The 23,672-nt window shown below is 39.0% G+C and overlaps 1 protein-coding gene across 2 annotated transcripts in view; it reads right to left on the reverse strand.

Moving 5' to 3' along the window:
* The window catches only part of LOC128866550 (troponin C), a 29,498-nt gene that overhangs the window by 2,394 nt on the left and 3,432 nt on the right, over positions 1-23,672 (reverse strand). The window contains exons 1-2 of one of the 2 annotated variants that reach the window (XM_054107373.1): positions 14,996-15,750; positions 11,044-11,071 (exon numbers count right to left, since the gene is read on the reverse strand). In XM_054107373.1, coding sequence (XP_053963348.1) covers positions 11,044-11,071; positions 14,996-14,998 — 31 coding nt within the window. In that variant the 5' untranslated portion in view covers positions 14,999-15,750. Of the gene's footprint in view, positions 1-11,043; positions 11,072-14,995; positions 15,751-23,672 lie in introns of those variants that run through there. The other variant, XM_054107372.1, reaches the window with a different exon arrangement.

Below are 23,672 nucleotides of genomic sequence, written 5' to 3' on the forward strand. Positions count from 1 at the left end.
CGCCTGTCGCTAGCGTCAGTTGCTGTCAAGCAGTGTGAACGTAACATGGTATTTAGTGCTCTCGTCGGTTTTTGAATACGTCTTGGTGACGTGGAATGCTTCCACTGTGACGACTGCATTTTGGTTTCCCGGTCGTACCCGTACACCCAGGACTCATTACCAGTGATAATGGTGTTCACGAAGTCAGGATCACTGTTTATGGATATTACGGAATTTAATGCAGTAACGCTGCTCCAATCGTTCCGTAATTTTGCTTGTATCAACAACGTTTACAAATCGTAGAATTGTGCTTACAAAAATCGACGCTCTGTGAAAAGTGTTCATCGCACGCTCAGGCGACTTTATGGTGTTCAGCGATGAGGACCATTTTTGGCTTAATGGCTACGTCAATAAGCAAAATTGCCGTATTTAGGCAGGAACAGCCATTACACCAGTTTGGTACGGCCTATGGTCTGAAGGAATCATCGGCGCATATTCCTTCAATGACGAGACTGGCGCCAATGTAGCAATGGTTGGCGGACGCTAACGCGCAATGATAAACGACGTTTCGATGCGGAATGCTGAAAATTGAAGCCCGTAATCTTCACAATATTTGGTTCCAATAAGACAGTGCTACTTGCCATACAGCCCGTGAAGCAATGGATTTACTGCGTCGTCGTTTCAGTGAGCAATTTATTTCTCGACCCGGACCAGTGACTTGGCCACCAAGATCGTGTGATATCACACACCTTTGTACTTTTATTTGAGGATGTATGTAAAGCCTAAATGTTTTGTGGCTAAACAAGCTTCGATTGAGGCATTGGAAGCCTACATTACTAAAGTTATTGCTCTAGAGAGTCATTCAAAATTGGTATTTTCGGATGACCGAATTACGGTGCAGTTGCAGCCAACATTTGAAAGAGGTTAAAAAATAAATTTCATGAATTTTTCTACAGAAAAATAATAAAAATTCCCTTGAATTTGAATTTTCATTGTTTTATTTCAATTTATTGTCAAATCCGATAGCTTTAAATTGATCTCCCATTAGTACAGATATGATGATTTTGTTAGATATGAGATGAGTATTTTTCTCTATTGACACTTTAAAGTCCCTGCCCCATTTATGTTAAAAATGTAAATGGCGTGTATTTGCTTGCTAATGGACGTAGAGACGCTTCGATCGATTTATAAACGGACGTAATATGCGAGAATGCGTTTCGCTGGCGGACAGTATTTGGCATTGAATTTTCACTGGTCCACTCTACGTACATATTTGAATATAACCCGAAAAGTTATGCGAATTCTATTATGAAACTTTCACGGATTATTAAGTATAGTTGCAACTCTTAGTGAAAAGAAATTAGAACAAAATCTTAAGTTTTTAAAAAATTACCAAATAATTTTTACGAAAACTTTTTAACAAAAAAATTGTTTCTGCAAAAAATAATTTTAAAGAGTATGTACATTTCATTTGGAAAAACTAAAAAAAAAAATTAAATGAAGTATTTCACTTTAAAATTTGTTCACCAACATTGAATAAATTTCAAAATTAATACATTTTTTTCAAAATTTGTTCTGTTTACTTCTTATTATACTTACGCCTACAAATAAATCCATTTTCAGAAAAATTTACGACAAAGTCCAAAAAATTTGTACCACTTAACATGGAAGACTTTGCTGAATTTAGCGTCCATTACCATAAACACAAAGATTTTTAATGAAAAGAAAGAATATTCGTTGTTTAGTTTTTCCGCAGAGGGATTACCTACATATGATACATAAATACATATATCCCGCCAGTTAGTTTACATTCAGTGTGATTTTTGTGCTCATTTTGTCTTTCTACTTTCTGAGCGAGAACTGTAAATCGTGAGCTATGACACAAATTTGAAAGCTTACATTTACTAGCTCCACACGAAACGATCAAACACGCAATGTATGAACCGCACACCGATCGAATGTATGACAAGTTAAATGCAGCAAAAGTCGATACATTTTCAAGCTGCAGCTATGTACAGTATGGGTCAAAATTTAAGCGCCGTTTTATTTAATTTTGTTTTCGAATTCTAAATTAAAGTGACATTTTAAAATTTGCTTTTGCATTTAGTTTTTTATTATTCCTCTGTTAAAATAATAGCTTTAATCATTAGCTAACCAAAATGTCTTCTTACTAAATTCAGTCAATTCACTTCATTCAATTAATTACAATTAGTGATGGAAGTATTTTGGTCATTGTTGTAAACTTTTCCGGAAATTGGTTTATTCTGCAAATTTTGTTGTCGAGGTTTTAGAAGTGTATTATTTTCGGATCTATTTCGCATTTTTATAAAATAAATTTGTTTTTAAATGTTGTAGGATACAATAGACTTGTTAAATTTTTTTTTGGAAAAAATTGCATTTCCTTGTTCAAAACTTTTGAGGAAAACTGTTTTTTTTTTGTCATTTTTAAACATCATCTTTTTAGTTTACAGTTATATTGAAATACGTGTAGTGAACCATTGAAAAATCGGTGCATAATATTGCACTAGCGAAGCGCTAGCGTACGTACTCGTATACGATTATTGTGGTCGTTTTTGAAAAGTCCGTGCAAAAATAAAAACGGCTTAATTGTTTAGGGTAAACCCTTTTTTATTTTTTGACATAGTCTCCCAGTCTCACTTCATCCAATGCCGCTCTATCTTGTTGATCTCTTTCGAATGATAGGATTTGTTCAAGTCTAAAATATAGCCATTCGTTTCTGTAATCACCTCCTCGTTTGAATAAAATCTTCTTCCCACCGGCCATTTCTTCAAATTGGGGAACAAATAGTAGTTCTTGGGATCCCAGGGAGTCAAATTTTGAGAATTAGGGGGATATGAAATGAGTTGGAACTATATTCCATTAATTTTGCGCCCACCACTGCTGAGGCGTGAATTAGTGCGTTGTTGTGATGGAAAATCACTCGACTTTCGCGATGCAAACGAAGGCCAAACACACAAAAATACAGCGAACTGACTGAAATTCGATGTGCGTTCTTCTAAGAGATGGTACTAACTAATCATAACCTCGATACGTGCCAGTAGTGATGTCTCTCTGACTTTGCACGGACTTTTCAAACGATCCTCGCACAACCGTTTGAAAATCAACCGAAGCGTCGCTACATGAATTGAATTTGAAGAGGTCGAGCCAAGGAGCACCATGAGATTTGGTGGCTCCTAAAACACTCAGGCTAAAAAGCCCATTGTATTTAAAGCTCTGGAAAGGGGGTAGATAGTTAAGGAGGGAGGGAGAAAAGTATCAGAGAAAGAGATAGGAAAGAATAGAGACAGAGATAGAGATAGTTAGTCCTGTGAGAATTTTCCAGATTCTTTGGCGAATCTGTAAATATCCTCCAGTTTTAGAGAACGAATATTACTCATTCCCATGACATCGGAACCCAATACCCGTAGTCGCGCTCTAGCAAAGGCAGGACACTCACAGAGAAAGTGCTCAGTGCTATCCGCCTCCTCCAAGCAGGACAGGCATACCGGGTCCTCGATGATTCCAATGGTGGTCATATGCTGACCCCATGGGTTGTGTCCTGTAATGATGCCGACCATCAACCGAATGTCTTTCCTTATAAGTTTTAGTAGAAAGTTTGACAGTTTTCTGTTCGGACTTGTCACAAAACACTTTGCAGTTCTGCAGCGTTCTAGACCGGACCATCGCTCTTTATGTAGATTGCCTACATAATCGTTGATCCAATTCTTGATTCCTGCGGGACTGATTCCGATTATTGGCTCTGGCCCCTGTGGGGGCACCGCTGATCCACGGTTGGCCAATTCGTCGGCAATTTCGTTTCCTTGAACACCGGAGTGTCCCGGAACCCATATAAGTACAAGCCTGTTTTGTCTTGCGACAGAATTAAGCTTCTTCTTACATTCTTGAACAATCTTCGAGGTTTGCTTCGCGTTCTCCAGGGCCTTCAATGCAGCCTGACTGTCACTGAAGACTCCAATCTGTTTCCCGCTCCATCTCCTCTCGATTATCCATTCGGCTACTTTTAGGATGGCAAAAACTTCTGTTTGAAAAACAGTTGCCATTCCCCCCATAGCATAGTGATACTTATTACTATCGTTTAAGTACCATCCGGCTCCAGACCCTATTTCAGTCTTGGACCCATCGGTAAAGAAAATATCCGTCAAACCTCCCTGCATGCATTCTGGATTGCTCCATTGCTCACGCAATGGAAATCTGACATCAAATTTCCTTCCGAACGAAACTGTGGGTATCAGGTCATCTTTAGGTGCCAAAAACAGTGGATACTGCTCCGACAGCAACTTAAAGATTTCTCTGTGTCCCGAAGTTCCATCTTCGTGCCAGAAACCATATTTATGGAGTCTACACATTGCTTTTATTGCTTCCTGCTGTATCTTAAGATCCAGGGGGAGCAAATTAAGCATAGCATTTAGGGCATCACCAGAGGTTGTACTCATGGCACCCGTGATGCATAAACATACACTTCTTTGCAGCCTGTGTAGTTCCCGGATTGTGGACTTAACCATGCTCCGTCGCCACCAGACCACAGAAGCGTAAGTGATGATTGGTCTGATAAGTGCCGTGTATATCCATAGGACCACAGCAGGTTTCAGACCCCAAGTTTTGCCAAAGGCTCTACGGCATTGCTGAAAAATCTTCAATGCACGATTCACCTTCAGTGAAACGTGTGTCTCCCAGGTCAGCTTCTTATCCAAGATTACTCCTAGATATTTAACTTCGTTGGAAAGACCAAGTGTCACACCTTTCAGTGTTGGAAGACTGAGTCCATCCAATTTCCGTTTTCTCGTAAACAAGACTATGGTTGTTTTGTTCGGATTAACGGAAAGACCTTGTCTCATGCACCAATCATCGATTTTGTCAAGGATACTCTGCACTTTCGTGCAAAGCCTCCTTAAGGATTTATCCGATGTTAGCGCACAGACGTCGTCCGCATATGCTTGGACGTGAAAGCCGAGTTCCTGCATCTCCGCTAATAGGGAGTCTACGACGAAGCACCACAGCAGCGGAGAAAGAACACCCCCTTGGGGACATCCTTGCTTGGCCCTGACTGTGATTTGCTCGTCGTCGCTCCCACCAGCGGTTAACAGCCTCTCAGAGAGCATGGAGTATATCCATTTTATAATGGCTTGATTAACTCCGTGTCGTTCGGCAGAAGAACATATCGAGCCGAAAGTGGCATTATCAAAAGCCCCCTCAATGTCCACGAACACGCCCATTGTGTATTCGTCAGCTTCCAGCCCAGCTTCAATCTTGCTAACAAGATCGTGTAAGGCTGATTCACATGATTTTCCACTCTGGTAAGCGTGTTGATTTCTACTAAGTGGACTTCTCGGCAATACCCCCACTCGAATATGTTTCTCCACCACTCGTTCCAGACTTTTCAACATGAACGATGTCAAACTGATTGGTCTGAAACTTTTTGCTAGGGAATAGTCATCTTTTCCTGGGTTTGGAATAAATACTACTCTTACGCGTCGCCATTGGGATGGTATATAACCAAATGCAAGACAGGCTGTGAAGATCCTTTTCAGGGCCTCAATCAGCCTGTCTCCTCCTTTTTTAAGCATTACTGGATATATTCCGTCAGGTCCAGGGGACTTAAAGTTGTCAAAGGAAGATAAGGAAAACCTTATCGATTCCCTTGTCACTATCCGACTAACAATATACCAGCTGTACCTAGAGGTTCCACCGTTGCCACCGTCATTGTTCATGCCACTCTCAGCTTCAGAGAGAGTTATACTACCCGGAAAATAGGTTTCGAGTAGAGCATTAAACGTTTCCGATTTGGAAATGGTGTATGAACCATCAGGTTTTCGAATGGAATCCAGCCTTACTGAGCGGTCTAAATGAAGGACCTTACAAAGTCTCGCTGTTTCCCTCATTTCTTCGACGTTACTGCAGAAATTTCTATAGGATTCAAGTTTGGCTTGCCGTACTTTTTTCTTATATTCTCTCTGTGTAAGTCGATGATTGGCCCAGTCCTCTTCTGTTTTGGTCTTCAAGGCCTTATTAAGAAGTTTCCTGGACCGTACACGAAGCTTCGACAGTTCAGGGTTCCACCAAGGAACCGCTTTCCCCTGTCTGCTTTGCCTGAGTGGACACAGTTCCTCAAAGCAGTTGATTAAAGTACCTTCTAATTTCTTAGTAGCATCTTCAATCATTTCTGCTGATTTGAGTTTTTTCAGGTTTGGTAATCGCTCTGTTACAAGCTCACCATACCTGTCCCAGTCCACATTTCGAGGATTCCTACCGGAAGGTATTGATATTGTGTCAATTCCCAGTCGGAATTCGATAAGACGATGATCAGAAAGAGAGTCCTCTTCCAAAACTCGCCATCGGTTGATTTGATTTCCAACTGACCTATTGGTAAGTGTTAAATCAATCACCTCTTGTCTCCTTCTGGTCACAAAAGTTGGTTTGTTACCAGTGTTTTGGATGACCAAATCGGATGACTGGATAAAATCCAGTAACTTGAGACCTCTGGGGTTGCATTTGCTGCTTCCCCACACAATGTTCTGTGAATTTGCGTCACAGCCCACTATTAGCCCCAGATTATTGAATTCTGCGTACTTGACCACTTCTCTTAGCTCCCTCGAAGGAGGTGGCTGTACAGAGTCATAGGGTAGGTAGGCCGAAACTATGATAGCTTCGACACTGTTCCCACTTTTCCAGTACTTTATTTTTGCAGCAACGATATCTCCAGAGCATAGCTCTTTTAACATCGTGTGTTCGATCAACCTCGGCATGATAATACATGCTCGCGGTCTCACATTCCCTTCACAATGAAGTATTTGTCCCCACGACATAGCACTTAGACCACAGATACGCTTGTGACATACCCATGGTTCTTGTATAAGTATTATGTGTGGGTTTGTTTGCAGTTTTGCATGCCTACGGCACAAGAGAGCCGTAGACGCTTTGCTATGCTGCAGATTAATCTGTGTAAATATTACTTCAGTCATTAGACTGAGTATATTTACGCTTTGTCCTCCACCTTATCCTGGACGCGGAACTGGATCCGCCCCAGATGTAGGTGAGGACGGCAACCGTACTTCGACTTAAGCACCTTGAGGGACCCAAGATCGATACCCAGTACCAGGTGGGAACCCGCCTCCGAAGTGGTAGCGGATTTCTGCCTGGTGCACGAGTATACTCTCCAGAGAGTCGTGTCAAGATCCTTATTCTGAACACGGATGCGTTTGAGGAGTTCTGCTGAATTACAGGAAGGACCCGGAATCCAGACACTCGCTCGTACCAGCCTTTCTTTGCTACTCTCAACAAGAATAAACTTGCTGTTTTCGCAGGCTGGAATCTTTGCTATAACTTTTTCTAGCCATTCTCGGGAAAAAGCATTGGAACAGTGCACCTTTACGATGCCGTCTACCACGCTTTTCCCCTCCAACGTCGGCGCGTCTTTCGACTCACCGATAGCTTTCCAAAGATAGCTGTCAAGATAGTCTTGTTGCCCTTTGGACAGTAGACCATCTTGTTTGTCGGTATGTATCTCCACCGTCATTGCCTTTGCTGCCATTCTCGCGAATGATTCGCCAGACGTTGACGGAAGAGTGTCATTCGACATTTGAGGTCCCTTAGCCTCTGCCTTGTCAGGCAAAGGTTTGTCTGCCTTGGATTGGGTCGAGGATGCAGGCATTTCCGAATTCCGTCTCTCGACTTTCCTCTTCTTTGCCTTTCTCCTCTTCCCGGTCGTTGGCACAGACCCCGTTTCGTTTCCGGAAGAGCGCAGCGCTACAGAGGAATCCTCTGTTCTGCCACGCTTTCCCGTTTCCGTTACAGGTGTCGAAGTTGACGGAGCTTGAGTCCTTGCCTTAGCTAGTGCTTCGGCTTGCCTCGCCTTCTGTCTCCTTCGTTTGATCTGCCTTGCGGTTAGACCAACACCTGCGTTCGAATCTCCAATAACTTCGGTCTTTTTATCGGTACTTACCTGATTCGCACCAGGTTTAACCGTTGTCAAAGACTTACTCGGTACCAGAGATCCGTCTGAGTCTACTGAGAGATTGTCCGCCATCTCCACATCCTCCACAACTTGTTCAGTTGCTTCAGATCGTTTCGACGGCGGTGTATCACTCACACTCACTCGGCTCTCCATTGGCATAGCCAATGTGCCATGTTTCACCACTAGTAGTTCGCTTCCTCCGGAACCCTGGGTGTCAGTTCCGGTCATAGGGGAGTGTGAGGTTCGGGCCTGCACATCCGATGCCCGAGCCGTCGATTGCTCGACGGGAGGATTTCCCAGAAGTGGGTTACCTCGTGCAGAAAGATCCTTGTTGAGCCTCCACATTGTAAGGAAATGCATTTTATACCTCCTGCCAGGTTGTCGGTACGGTACTCTCCACATAGTACTTGGGTGGCCACCAATTCCGCCGTTCCGCGGTTGAGTGGATACCCAATTCCTATATGGAGCTGCCCTCTTAGTTCGTGGTAAGTTAATCTCCATAGAATGGGGTTAACTCGCCACTTAAGCCTCATCCCCGCGGCAAGGAGACCGACATGCATTTCCTTGTTCAAAACTTTTGAGGAAAACTGTTTTTTTTTTTGTCATTTTTAAACATCATCTTTTTAGTTTACAGTTATATTGAAATACGTGTAGTGAACCATTGAAAAATCGGTGCATAATATTGCACTAGCGAAGCGCTAGCGTACGTACTCGTATACGATTATTGTGGTCGTTTTTGAAAAGTCCGTGCAAAAATAAAAACGGCTTAATTGTTTAGGGTAAACCCTTTTTTATTTTTTGACATAGTCTCCCAGTCTCACTTCATCCAATGCCGCTCTATCTTGTTGATCTCTTTCGAATGATAGGATTTGTTCAAGTCTAAAATATAGCCATTCGTTTCTGTAATCACCTCCTCGTTTGAATAAAATCTTCTTCCCACCGGCCATTTCTTCAAATTGGGGAACAAATAGTAGTTCTTGGGATCCCAGGGAGTCAAATTTTGAGAATTAGGGGGATATGAAATGAGTTGGAACTATATTCCATTAATTTTGCGCCCACCACTGCTGAGGCGTGAATTAGTGCGTTGTTGTGATGGAAAATCACTCGACTTTCGCGATGCAAACGAAGGCCAAACACACAAAAATACAGCGAACTGACTGAAATTCGATGTGCGTTCTTCTAAGAGATGGTACTAACTAATCATAACCTCGATACGTGCCAGTAGTGATGTCTCTCTGACTTTGCACGGACTTTTCAAACGATCCTCGCACAACCGTTTGAAAATCAACCGAAGCGTCGCTACATACTATACATTAGTAAGCAAGGTGATTTTCAAAAATTACAAAGAAACATTTGTTAAAAAATTTTCCAAAAGTAAATAAAAAAGTAATTTTTCTCTTAAAAAATTAAAGAAAATTGTATAAAAATATTAAAAAGAATAGCAGATATTCCAGTTTAAAAGACTCTGGACTAAAGTTTTCAGCATTAAATAAATTTAAAATTAACGACAATGGCCAAAATATTTGGATCACTTGACATGGAATCGCCCTCTTTGGGCTAGATTGCTGCCGCTGGTATTGATATACAACCAGACTTGTAACCTTGCGTGTCCCTAAAGGTTCAGTTCCTGGAAAAATTTTGTTTTTGTTTTATATTAAGTCACTATTTTCAATGCCTTTCATGGGAAAAGTAAATACAGCATTTGCTGACGACTTGGCGGTTCCATATGATCAGTCAATACTTTCAATCTTTTTGTTGATATTAATCACGATGTGCACCTATTAAGAGAGTGGTTCGCAAATCATAAGCTAATTGTAAGCAAGAAAACGAAATTGATGCATTTTAGTTTTTCCAGCAAGGAAGTGCCGAGTTATAAACCATTCTTCAAACCGTATGCGACACAAATTATTCGTATTCCAAAAGAATCTCGTTTCCATTTTGCAACGGAATCTGTTTGTGGTAGTATATGTTTGAAGTCGAAGTAGTTTCTAATTTCAAGTATCTGGGAGTTTTAGTCGAAGCAGATTTAAGTTGTTCATCGCATATATTCAATATGAAGCAATATTTGTAATCCTCTGTAGGTTGGACACACCAGTGTTCTGAAAATGGTGAACTATGGGCTTATACAATCTAAAAAAATATGATGTAAGCTGCTGTGGTAGTGGATACACTACTAAAATTCGTCTTCTATTAGTTTAGCTAAAATCTCTTATTCGAAGAATATGCATCGCTAGTCGTATTGCACACTCTATGAATATTTTTAATTTAAAATGTTCCTCCTCTTCCAACTGTCAATAAAATACTATAATATTAATACTGTTCAGCACCCAAATGGATTTTTTTGTCATCAGCTAATGGATAAATAAAACTACCACACAATTTAGTTCAATAATACCTGATTCATACAAAAATTGGTATATAAAAAGTGAACTAAGTGGTTGCTTAAGTTTTACCTGCCACTGTAAGTGTCTGCAGTAACAACCAAAATTTGTCTGCCCACTCACAGCATTTGGTGCAGTACACCTATGTAGATTTCCTCATTGGTATAAAAATGTTTCCCTTTTAGTATTAGTCTCTCTTTTATGAAAAAATAAATAAAGTAAGAAACACTTTCGGTTTAGCTTTCATCATAAAATTTTCTAATCACAACGTAGGCGTTTAACTGACACATTTCGTGGCATGCGGCATGTCCCATGCGGTGTGCCGTATGCAGCTACCTTATTGTGCAATTCAGGCGGAAATATTAAGCGTTACAATAATCGCGTGTGTTGGCAGGTCTGTCAGTCACTTTAAGAGTATGAGCTACTTGTTTCTCATTATCTGGATTTAACAACAGCTTTGTGCGGTCACAATAAAAAGCTCGACAACTCTAACAGCTGGGCTGCATAATGGGATTTTTTAAATTTTTGCTTTGATTGAACTTTAGCGGTTTGGCTTTCAAAAACCCACTGCGTCAAGTGTTGCTGCACTAAAATAATATTTGGTCGTAAATTTGGTACTTTATTAGTGATTTGAAGTAATATGCAAGTAAGCAGGAATGTGTAGCTATGCAAATGGTTTTATAATTATCTTTTTCCGTATAAAGCACTTACATGCGATTTGGTCTTTGGATAGTTCATCCTGCAATGAATAAATAAAAATAAATATTATTTCATTAGAATGGATTTTTAAAATAGAATAATATTTTTAAGAAGTAATTTCTAATTATCTCCTCACTGCTGAACCTATGCTCTAACAAAGACATCTTTTAAACTAACTTTTCTTCTTCTGTGTTCATACTCTTCTTACTAAATTCGTCAATTCACTTCATTCAATTAATTACAATCAGTGATGGAAGTAGTTGGGTCATTGTTGTAAACTTTTCTGGAAATTTTGTTGTGGAGGTTTTAAAAGTGTGTGTTCTGTGTTCATACTTATTAAGCAGAACTCTGCTCAAATAACCATAAGTCGCGATATATCAAAGGATCTCAGAAAAACAAAGTTGGGCATTAAAAAAACAATTGAGCTATAACCCATTTTGGATATATTACAAAAATGGTCACATGAGCGATTTTGTCGGCAATTTCCCTAACATTGGTCCAGATTTCGGCCGATGTGACTCCAATTTTATGTAAGCATCAATTCAGATAGAGTTCTTGACTTTTTTAGCTTATACCTTGGACTTCGAATTACCTCACATCTTTTCTTCTATCATTTATTTAATTTTAGTCAAAAAACACAAAAGTTCTTACTGACTATTGACTTAGTGCTAATATTATATAAGCCATTTTTTAATACAATAACAAATAAAATGATCAAAAACTAAAATAAACCTGATCGAAAGAATAACAATTATATTAGCGAATTAAAAACTAACGAATTCTAGCATAAACCTATTTAAATCAAAAGATTTGTCCAGAGCACAGGAAATAAGAATGTATACATATGGCGCTGAAAACAAATGAAATGCATCAGTTGCTGTGCTTCGAAAGTTGCGTCATAAGGAAAATTCGATATATGGAACGGTTAAAACAATAGATGACACCTACCGCATTCGCTACAACAATGAAATCGAAGAAACTCTTCAAAGACAATCTGTAATACGTTTTATCAAAGCCCAACGGATAAAATGGATTAGGCCCGTACTGCGTATGCCGAAAGCGCGAAATACCAGGAAAGCTTTCATTTTAACACTCATTAGAGGAAGAAAAAGAGGGCGCCCACGAAAGAAATGGTTAGATGACGTCGAATCAAATCTTAAGGCAATGAACTTACACAACTGGAGAGATGAAGCCATGGATAGTATTAAGCGGAGAAAAACTGTTGACGAAGCTATGGTCCACCACAGACAGTGAAGCTCAGAAGAGAGATTAGTGAATTAAATGATGCATTCAACAAAGAAGAAAACTTACTTTAAGTAATTTAATTATTGTAATGAAATTCGATATCTCATTAAATTCACGAAAAATCCGAGCATTAGGTGAATTGGACTTGAAATTCATTTTAAACACCTTAAGATGAAAAGGGTAAAAGCTTCGTAAAGCTCTCACCAAAATAAGCAAGTAAATGCGTTGGAAAAGAAACGCACAATCAAATTCACCTTGAATTAAATTAAACACAACGGAAGACGTTGGAAGAGACCTTCTGTACTCAAGCGACTCTAATACAATTAACAACAAGCGGGAGTTAATATATATGACGAAAATGGGACAGAAATCTTATAGATCTTAGGGAAAATTTAGGAAACATTTTTTGTACCCGTTATATTCCTGTGATAGCAAATTAGTAATGAGGTATTCAAATAAACGAAGCATATTCCCACCTACATTGAACAAACGCGGTAAATGGTAATTTCACTGTGTAAGAGTCTGACAAGTTCGCACTATTACGTCTAACAACGCCCAATATCAAGTATGACTTCGAGGTAATACAATTGATACGACTTGGAAAATAAAAAATTGATTCGAAAATTTCTTCAAGGTCTCATTCACAGATTGGAGGCCATTATTAGAGATATTACAACTATGCTGGTTGAAAGAAATTAGGTTTTTTGTAGCAAAGTATAATTTTTCTTTAATAATAACTTCGAATAATTTGGAAGTAGTGGGCAGCTTTGAAACTGGTCTAAACTCGTGTGGGGTGCCATATCATATTCTCGGATCTCTTTACCGGATCTCTTTACCGAAATCAGCTCTTACTTTTATTCTGCAGGAAGCAGTGTTATGCTAATAAAAAATGTTAATTATCACTAAAGATTTTAACTGTCACTAAATATTTAGTGATATTTAATTTTTTTCCACTATCACTAAATATTCTATGATAATGAAATTCGTGTTTTAACTACCACTGATGAAGTAGTGGAGTGAAACTCTTATTGCATTTATTTTGTAGGGCACTATGCAAAATCATACCAGAAAGGCCCTTTATAACGTTGGATCACCCAAAAAACGGTATCAAAGTATTAACATTTACTTGAGCTTTACCGATTTGAAAATAACATCAAATCGAGTTTTTTTATACCTAGAATTAGTTTTTCAAATGGAAAATATTTTTCACAAATTTAGAATATAATATCAAGTGATACAAGAATTATGCTTAAAAATTCTGCATTTAAATGTGTAAACATTTTGTCAGCGGTACCAAAATAATAAGAATTTTGCAGATGTTTTCAATGCAAAGCAGCTCCGGAAAATCTTAGTAGTTTTCCAGAATATTTTGGCAGAAGTTTTAGAATACAACAGATTTAATATTTCCGATGGAAAAAACAGAATCTAGCTTTTTTTTGACGTATGGAGAATGGTTTAGAATGGCGCACTCTACAGTTGTATACGACAGTTTTGTTGACGAGCGCAACGACTTTAAGGCTCTATTCTGTGCATTGTTCAATTAAGAAAAAACCATAAAAGCTGGAAGTCAACTACAAACCCAAACAAAGCAATTTTTGCAAAAGCAAATTATATAATTATTACCTTTTTCTGTTGCACAGAAAAGAATATACTTATGTATAATATATTAAATTTACGGGCGAAAATTGAATTCGCGAAATTTCGACCAGTTTTGACTACTTTCCTTTTATTATTTACATTACTTTTTTGCAAAAGTATAACCCATTCTACAACAAATATGAAGCAAATACAAATGTCAAATTTTGTACAAAATTCCCAAAAATGTAACGAATTTCAAAAAATTACCATCACAATCTTAAATTTTTTAATCAGACTCTTTGCAAAAGTCTTGGAGTGAAAGTTTAAATTCGCTCAAAACCGCGTTAGTTATTGGAAAATAGTCTTTTTTTTTTTTGTATACGATGTGGAGTTTTCTCCCATATGAATCACATATTCAGAGGTCTTAGAAATTTGGTGAAGCACCGAGCGCGTGTCTTCTTATTGTTCGGCAAATTGGGAACCTACAGTTTTATGCGGCTTCCGAACGGTGGTTGGTTTCTTATGAGGAGCTGTTTTTCATGGCAGAAATATAGTTGTAGGCTTGCCACTGCCTACTGAGGGGCGACTGCTATTAGAAGAAACATTTTCTATCATTTGATCTTTCGATGTTTCTACTGTGGGTTTCGGACTTGGGCTTTACAGAAATCCATTCGTCTACGAAACAAATCCATTCGTCTACGGCGGCAGCAGAAGGCATTTGTATAGGTACATATGTAAATAAACTTGTACGAGTATACGTAATTCATTCGTAATTTTTTATGCGCTTTTAAAATTTTTCATCATATAAAATTAGTGGGGCACTACATTCAGTTTAATGGGAAATTCGACTGTAAAAACAAAAACTCAAAATTAAATACAACTTTTGCTTTGATTTTTCGCCGTTTAGCGACTTAAGTATTCTTCTTAATGGGTAATTGTCAGTTAGACTAGTCAGAGCAACAAAAACTAATGAGTTAGGCTACGAAATATTTAATTTCGCTTCAAGCTTGCTATTTTGCGTGTAATTTACTTTTTTCACTTATTTATTTAAGATTTACAAAAGTTCCTTAAATTCATACGCATCCTTTATCGAATTTTTTTCCATCTTCATTTCTTCACACTATCCTGTCAGGATACTCACCATGGCTGTGAGTGTGCTTTCTTAAAAATTATCCACAAACAAGTTTAATATAGCGCAGGACTTGCACTCCTTTGCGCTGGGAAAGTTACAATAAGGACGACACCAGACGGTTTAAAAAATGGCACGACACGGCACGATACGGCAAGGCACAACACGACAAGACACACAACAACGACTGCGACAGCAACAATACGTTAAGGACGAAGGAATAAATTTTGAATGCAATGCTTTTGCAAATTTCGATTGCGCTGCGGAGCGTGTTCGCGTTGGATGCGCGTACGTTTGGCAATGCGACGTGTTTATCGTTGGGCGTTTGCAACTAGGTGTTACACGCAACACTTTCTTTGGAGCCGCCAACTAAGGCGCTACAGCAATTCGATTTGGTGTTGTTGTAGATAGAAGACACCAAGCAAACGATTATGAAGTATGCAGTTGTAGTTGTATTTGCTATTTCAAAATTAGTATGCAATGGTGTTCGTTGTATGTAGAAGAAGAAGTAGTTGCAATTGCAACTGCTGCCGCCAACGCGCTTACACCTGTACGCCCAAAAAATGCGCCGCCTCCTGCTGTTTCGATTGAAGCTGTAATAATAATAATAATAATAATTTGCGACTAATGACCGTTTGCCCCAGCACAACACAACACAGCCTAGCCCAGCGCAGGCCAGGCTAAAGGCTGATGGTTGGCGGCTGGGCGCGAAATGTGTGAAGACGACACCACGACCACGACCACGACGACGACGACAATGACTATAACTGAGCTGGGCAAGCCTTGGCAAATGCTACATTAGCAGACGCAACAGGGCAACAGCAACAGCTGCTGCGAATATTGACTATTGGCCTGCGCGTGCTTCATGCGATGAGTAGGCGCTGGCTGGCGTTTGTAAAAATGTTCAATGCTAGCTTCTCAAGGCAGAGGGTGGAAGGAGGTGTGTCTAATATGAGAGGCATATGCAAACCAATTCTAATGCAGTCAAAAATGTTGTCATCAAAGATTTTATACCCAATGTACAAATGGTTAAGGACTATTTAAAACTTTGAGCAAGTAATGGGCACTTAAGTGGAGGCGGGTCAAAAATCGTTATATCTAACGAGAGTAAATGTGTTAGGGGTGTCGATTTCGGGATTTCGGGATACCTGGGCCCCAAAATTTTGCTATTTTTCAGTCTCGAATGGGTCGAAATTTTTGACGACAGTCCCGGGATTTGTAATTTTTCACTAAGCATATGAAATGGAGATAGAAAAAAAACCCAATTGACTTTAACCTTTCAGCAAATCAGGATATTTTTGAAAAGTTGTTTCTGTTTTCTGAGAATGCCTCTGTTCTAAAATGTTTCACTGACTTACTTTGTGCGAATTTACACGATAACTTTTGACCCTAGGCAGAAATTCATACGTGTCAAGCTTGGTGGCTAAAGGTGTAGAGCGGTCAACGGGGTAGGCATGCACGCACGGTCAGCGAAGTCGAGGGTTTTTTTGAGATTTCGCTATCATCGTAATCACGTTTTCGTGCTTTTATTCAAGTGCCCTTGGCCTCGCTTTCTTATTAACGGCTATACTTTTTCATCGAATGAATAAGCAAAGAAAGTTGAGTGCTTAAAATCATCGTGTAAATGCGCGAAGATTTTCGAAGACTTCTTTAAAAGAGAATGTGCAAAAAACACAGGGTGAAAAGTCATCGTGTAAATTTAACTAATGTCTTTTTTGTTTTTTTAGTACCGAAATAAGTTTTGCATTAAATGAAATAATATATTTCAACGTCATTTATTTATTATTCATTGTATAGGAGCGGGCTTCTCAAAAATATTAAATAAATTTTTTCTACTTAAGTTGTTGAAAAATAATAAATATCTAAATACCGCGACTAATACCGAAAAGCTTGAAATCGTAAAAGTTGAGAGAATCTACATAGCTAATATATTTATAACGAAATAATAAAATTAAAAACTGAATTGAAACGTTTGACTTGAGTACCATAAACACCAGATATCGAGCCAGGAGAGGTAGATATATGCAAGGTGAAGTCCAAAAGAAACAAGACTAAGCTAAAATAGAAATTACAGGAGCTGTGTTCTGATAACTTCGAATTTATTTATTCAAAATAGTCCCCTCTGGCCTCGATACACTGTTTTGCGCGATCTAAAAGCTTTTCGAAAGCGTGTTTCAGGTCATCGACCGGAATGTCGTTCAGGATGTCTTTCAGCCTTCTGGATGGCTTCTACGGACGCAAAACGTTTTCCTTTCATGGCCAAATGCAATTTCCCGAATAGGTAGAAGTCACAAGGAGCCATATCAGACAAATACGGTGAGTGATTGATGGTACAAATGCGATTTCTAGTCAAAAAATCAGTCACAAGAGGGGATCGATGAGATGGTGCACAATAAACGTCAGCTTCCTTCTTCGCGGTATTCAGGGCGAATTCGACGAATGCGATGCAAGAAACGTTTCAAAATGCCAAGAGAGAAAATTGCATTGAGGGCTTGGCCCGTTGGCAAGAAATCCTTCTTGACAATTCTTGATTTTTGACTTCTCCAAACGCGATTTATTGGGTGGTGGCCTGTCTGGAGCCTTCCATTCGGCACTTTGACGCTTAGTTTCAGGTTCATGTTGGAAACACCATACCAGAGACTGCCTGCCAAGAGGTACAACCTCGAAGTGCATCTGCATTGTGTCAGACAGGCAGTCTCACATAATAACATCTAAACTCATTGAGGTATGATTCACTTTCCTCAATGCCTTACGGGCAAGGAACACGGGCTTGTTGAGGTGGATACCGGAACAATGTAGAAGTGATGCTCAGGGGACATCAAAGGACACTCCGTTATGGTCCCAGTGTCGCCTTTTGACAAGTCTGTTGCTTCATATAATGAATCTTGCTAATACCAGATAGTTAAAAACGACCACTCATTGGTGCAAGTTGTTTTTAATAGCGATCATCGCTTTACAGATAACGCTAATGCTGTTGGAGCAGTATGGAATATTTCTCATAAATTTTAAGGAATTCTACTGGTGAAAGTAAGAAGATCGGTACGAATGTGGTATAGACCACCCGACAACCCTGCACTGAAAAGTGTATTGCGAACAAGCTGGTAAGGAAGGGAACCATGCTGCAGGTACTCCTATATGTAAACTCCTACAAAAATCGGCTTTCACGGAACAAAGGCCTAGCAGATAAGCGAGCGAATTCACGTGCTGGGCGACAAAACCGATCTGGACTAAGCTCGATGAAATACGATCTAAATCTGTAATCTCTCATAAATGTCAATCTATTCGTATGGCTGAGGGGTACCATCGATGAACATGGTTTTGGGGATCGCACAGCAAGCGCAAGGGTTTCCTCACAAATTACTTTTGTCGCAGCTGCAGAGATGACGAAGCGCTACAAAGCGCCCAGCTTTATCTCTACCTTTGAGTCGAGCCTTGTGCCGCTCCGTCAAAAAAGAGACAAATCTATCTTAGCAAATATCTGACTAAAGATTCGGCATCTCTTGTGTAGCTTTAAGACATTCATAGGGAAATAAAGCCCGCTCAGATGCAATCACAATGGTCCGATTGATTTGGGCATACAAAAAACTGCGTCGTTCCGTTAAACTACTCCGATTGTCGTAGAAATGTACCAACTAATAGTGAACTTTTAGGCTCAAGAAGTGATACATTGGGTACAACAATCCGACTTCGCCCAAAACATAGACTTTTATTACTTATTCGCTTTCACTATTCGCTTAGCTGCCAAAATTCACCAACTCTTCGCATCACTTGCGGCGTGGACCTCACCATAATCCGCATTTAACATTTCGTTCTATGTAAATGTCAAAGAAAATTGCAGTGCCCTTCCCTGGCCGTTGATCATTGCATACACATAACGGTGACAACTGCAGCAGCAGCCAAGGAAGCAACGTTTTAAATATGTAAACGTGAATATTTTGAAATTTATTGCCGCATTAGTGAGTCGCAGCAGCAACCAAAGCAACAAACATAATGACCATCGGGTGTTTTTTTAGCTTTACGAGAACTATCGATATCGATTCTATGGTTTGACAGCTGAGAATAGGAAACTGCGTTAACATTTCTAATCAGTAAGGTTTAGCAAGTCATCATGAATCGTTTAACGCCAGAACAATGCTTCCAAAGGCGGCGCAACTCGTCATAAAGCGCGCTTAGCAATCGTTTCATTGCAAGCCACTATAGACGCCATACGGGCAAAATTCGACTGACCGAATGAACCAAGTAACTCATGGATATATGCCGGTTATCATATTCAAAAAATAAATGCCATGAAATTATCTACCAGATTATAATGAAAAAAAGCACTCCAACAATATTTCTGTTTTGCATTAATTATTTGAAGTTCTCAATCTCTTAAAAAAACATCCGATGCATGCATACGCTTGCGGGCGATGTGCTCGTGCATATACATGTGTGTGCGTGTCCTAGTGTCCGTCGAATGCATTGTATAGCAAAAGTTGTTGCTGCATTTTAGCGGCTACCTTAACGTCGATCAGTGTAGGTAATGTGCAATGACTGCAGCAACAATTCACAAATGCAAAATTTGCCTCTGTTTGAAATTTTATTTTTAAAACAACAACTTTTTACCCCATCATTTTCGGCATATTTGCATTTCTTTCTTCAATTTGTATGTGCATAATGGACAGAAGTACATATCTATGTACATATATACACACATATATGACTATAAGCACACTTCCATATGTAATGTAAGTATGTACATTTGCAACATATGTTTATGCCTCTACTGCACACTGCATTTGATTTTACGATGCACTAGCAATGAAGCCTACATTTTCTAGACAATAGAATTTGTCGTTAGAATGTTGAAAGTGTATTTAAATTGCATTGAAAATATTTAAAATTAATTTATTTTCTAAATGCATTTATTTTTGAACATATTTCATACATGTACACACATACGCATACATACATATATTATTTGATATTTATAAGTTTAACTATAATTTATAGTTGTTTCTTATTTTTTGCTATAGTTTGCCTATAAGAGCGTCAGAGCAATCACCTGTGCAATCGTGAATTCACATATTGACATCTACATATGTATGTAAGCACGTGTGTGTGTATAAACGCACATTGTAGCTGCTTTTAATGGCTCCTCGATTGAGGTGTAGCCTGTCTTTAGCGGTCATTTAATTTGTATGCATACCTACACATACATACATAGCTGTTATGTTTAATGAAATGTTTTGCGAACATTTGTTCTTGTCGTCAACAAAAATGCATTACGAATTGAATTATTGCTGTTTTCTGTTAAAAACATTTATAAAAAGTACGGCGATCCCTTTGCTGCCCGTCGTCGAGCCGTTGATGGTACACGCTAGTATACCTGGCGTGCCTATGAAAGTATGTATATGTATATATGCATATAACACATATTTTGTATGGCGATTCGTGTGTAATATTGAATGCCTAATTCAGATATGAAACAGAAAACTCAAATGTGTTTGGAAACCAAAAGGTTTTTGTTAATGGCAGACCTTCAAATATAAATCAACAGGTATTTTGTGGGAGTGCTACAATGAACATATATACGTACGTATGTATATGCCTAGCTTAGTTTGTGCGTTGAGCGATAGACTATATATATATATATATATATACATATGTATGTATGTATGTATATCAATTCTAGTAGCACTCGTTATCGAAAAGTCATCTAATTATCCATCCCATTTTAATTAGTTATTTTCATTCCATTTCAATTAAACAGCAGGCATTGATAGAATTATAATGTTTTTCACAAATCATGCTCTTCATTATCGGTGTGTGTTGCTCAAGTTCCAGACAAAGTGCAAGCGAAGATGAAAATGAAGATGAAGACATTGCGCAAGAGGTCAGCTTGAAGTTGTGTTGTACTGTTACCAAAGACGAATCGCTTGCTGTAGTGAAATTTTTACATTTTATTCAATTGTTTGCAACTGTGTTGCTGTTGAAAAATGTAGTTAGTGAACGAGGAATTGCTAGCAGCTATTAAGGCGGGTAATGAGTTCATAGCGTTTTTGCGGAAGACCTTTATTTAAACAACGAACAATAATTATATCAACTATATATAGGCCGTTGCTGTTAACAAGATCCGAAGAATATGGCGGATACTGAAGGACCTCCCGTTCGAGCTCTTGGTATGCGGCTTTGACGACTTTTGCACCATGGCGCCTGGCGCTGACGTGAAGGAGTATGGTTTGACCATGTCGATCAGGTCTTTTCAGATGAATAGCCTCATTCACGCGGTGTAATTGGGCAATGTAGAGCTCCTTGTTGACCGAGGCATTCTTTCGAGCATTTCCCAGTGCACCATGCCTTCCCAGTCCCACCAAACATATATTATGATCTTCTTTCGATGAAGATCCGACCCTGACTCTCGGCTTTGGCGTATTTTCAGGAGCCACCCACTCCTTTCTTTGCTTCATATTGTGTATAGGCACCATTTTTCATATCCCGTGACGAGTCGCTACAAAAATCGTTGTTTATGACCGCGTGCTGCTCGATGGTGGGCGATATGCTGAGAAGCAATTCGAAGGCGACTTTCTTTGATTTTTTAGTTGAGCTCGTGAAGCATCCAATTTTTCGGTAAATCCCATTGAATTAAGGTGATTGAGAATCGTTTTATCATCACTGATCAAAAGTGATTTGGGACGTTTTTCATCGGATTCAGAGGGCCTTCCGCTGTGGGACGAATCATTTGTCGTCATTTTTGAACTTTGCAAACCATGTCCGTGCTGTAGACTCGCCTATGACACCTTCTCCACCCCTCACATTGCCTGCCGAGGGGCGACCGCTATTAGAAAAAATGTTTTTATTAATTTTGGTTTCACCGAGATTCGAACCAACTTCTCTCTGTGAATTCCGAATGGTAATCACGCACCAACCCATTAGGCTACGGCGGCCGCCTGATTACCCTGAAGTATATTTGGTCTTAGATTGTGTTGAAGATTCATTGGAAAATATACTATAATTCTACATTAGTACACTCACATGCATGTACGTACTTGTGCTTATGTATGTATATCTGACCCACTCAAATGGATTGGGACATTTATGCACCCACATGTCATATCGATATCTATTCATAGAAGGCCACGAAATGTGCGATGCCAAAATTGGTGCTCGACACGAATCGATACCATTTAGAATTCGCAATTCACTTACATGCCATTTGCTTTACAATTTGTGTGTTTACATCCGCCCCGTTACGCCTAGGATCATTGTTTGATCGTTCAATTTTGTGGGTGTTTTTTATTTGATTGTTCAATTTTGTGTGATAGACTCACAAACGAGAATATAAATTTGAAATTTTTCATAAATTTAAAATAAATATTTCTACATATAAAATAAGATTGACAACAAATATTTCTGTAACTTTCAATTGATAATTGGACTCAAAATACTACTCATTAAACCTTTTTTTAATTCCTTACCAAATATTTTTTTATGACGTAATTACTAGGGGACGTGACAGTACCATCTTTCCATCCTTTCCCACTTTTCATAAATTCTGTGGCATTGAAAATATAAATAATAATTACACGGGTGTAATTTTATTTATGTTTTTGTTAGTGAAAGTTAAAGAAATGGTTTCGTCATATAAAGAATATCTTGCATCGAGATCTGTATTAAATATTTTTATTTTTTGATAAAGAAAGAGTTGGGAAGTACTCAATAATTTCACTTGTAACTGAATTTTAAATATTTTTTCAACTAAATCCCGATTTGGATAGCATTCACATTTTTTTGTCCCAAAGAGAAGGGCCAGAAAAAGATCACCAATCAAAGCATCAGTACCCATTATTCGGCTTAAAATAACCTACTTATGATAACCATCTTTTAAGAAAAGTGTCGGAATTTTTCGCATTGCTCAGTTCTACTCGTGTCTCTCGCAGCTTTCACTCTGCTATGTCTACGCGATTTGGTATCAAAGTAGACTTACAACCAGCTTTGAAGTGTATTGCTCGCGTTCACCATCTTTATCCTTGGCTCGGCTTTCAGCGTCTACTATGTGGGCACTCTAAATGTTTGTTCTGCTTTTAGGCCTGCAGAGAACTGGCTGCCAAGTCATAGTTTTTTTTATACAAGGATAACTCATCGAACGCCTAACCACCGTTGGCAACCAAAATCCACTACGTCGATGGGGAAGTTGTAGCGGCAAAACTTGCAATGACTGGCATTTTCTTGACTAAGCACTGCTAGTTTAGTCTATTATGGCAAATTAACAGTTGAATGATATTGGAGGCAACCTCTTACTCATTCAGTTTTAGTATTTTGTTTGAACCTACACATTGCACTTATAGTAACGGGCAAGTATCTCCAGGTTCTAATACAAAACATCCTTTGTACCATAAATACTAGGTCTGGGTATAACTAGGAAAAGTCGTATAATTGTGTCCATTTTTCTTATTCCAATAATCGGTGGGTACTGTTGGCGCAGCGTGAATATGGACATCGATTCCCTACTTGGAGAACGCCAACTGATCATATGTTCCGACGCTTAACTGCTCGCCTCGAACAGACTGAAATCACTCGAGACTTTGCACAGTGTTTATGCCAACCCCCTGGTCGTTCGGCCGAGAATATCACGGTTGTAGCTGCAAATATCGCTGGGAAGGAAGAAACATCAACCAGACGACGAGCCACGCAATTTCGTTTCACCTGA

This window comes from Anastrepha ludens, chromosome 6 (assembly GCF_028408465.1).
Source record: "Anastrepha ludens isolate Willacy chromosome 6, idAnaLude1.1, whole genome shotgun sequence".
Lineage (NCBI taxonomy): Eukaryota > Metazoa > Arthropoda > Insecta > Diptera > Tephritidae > Anastrepha > Anastrepha ludens.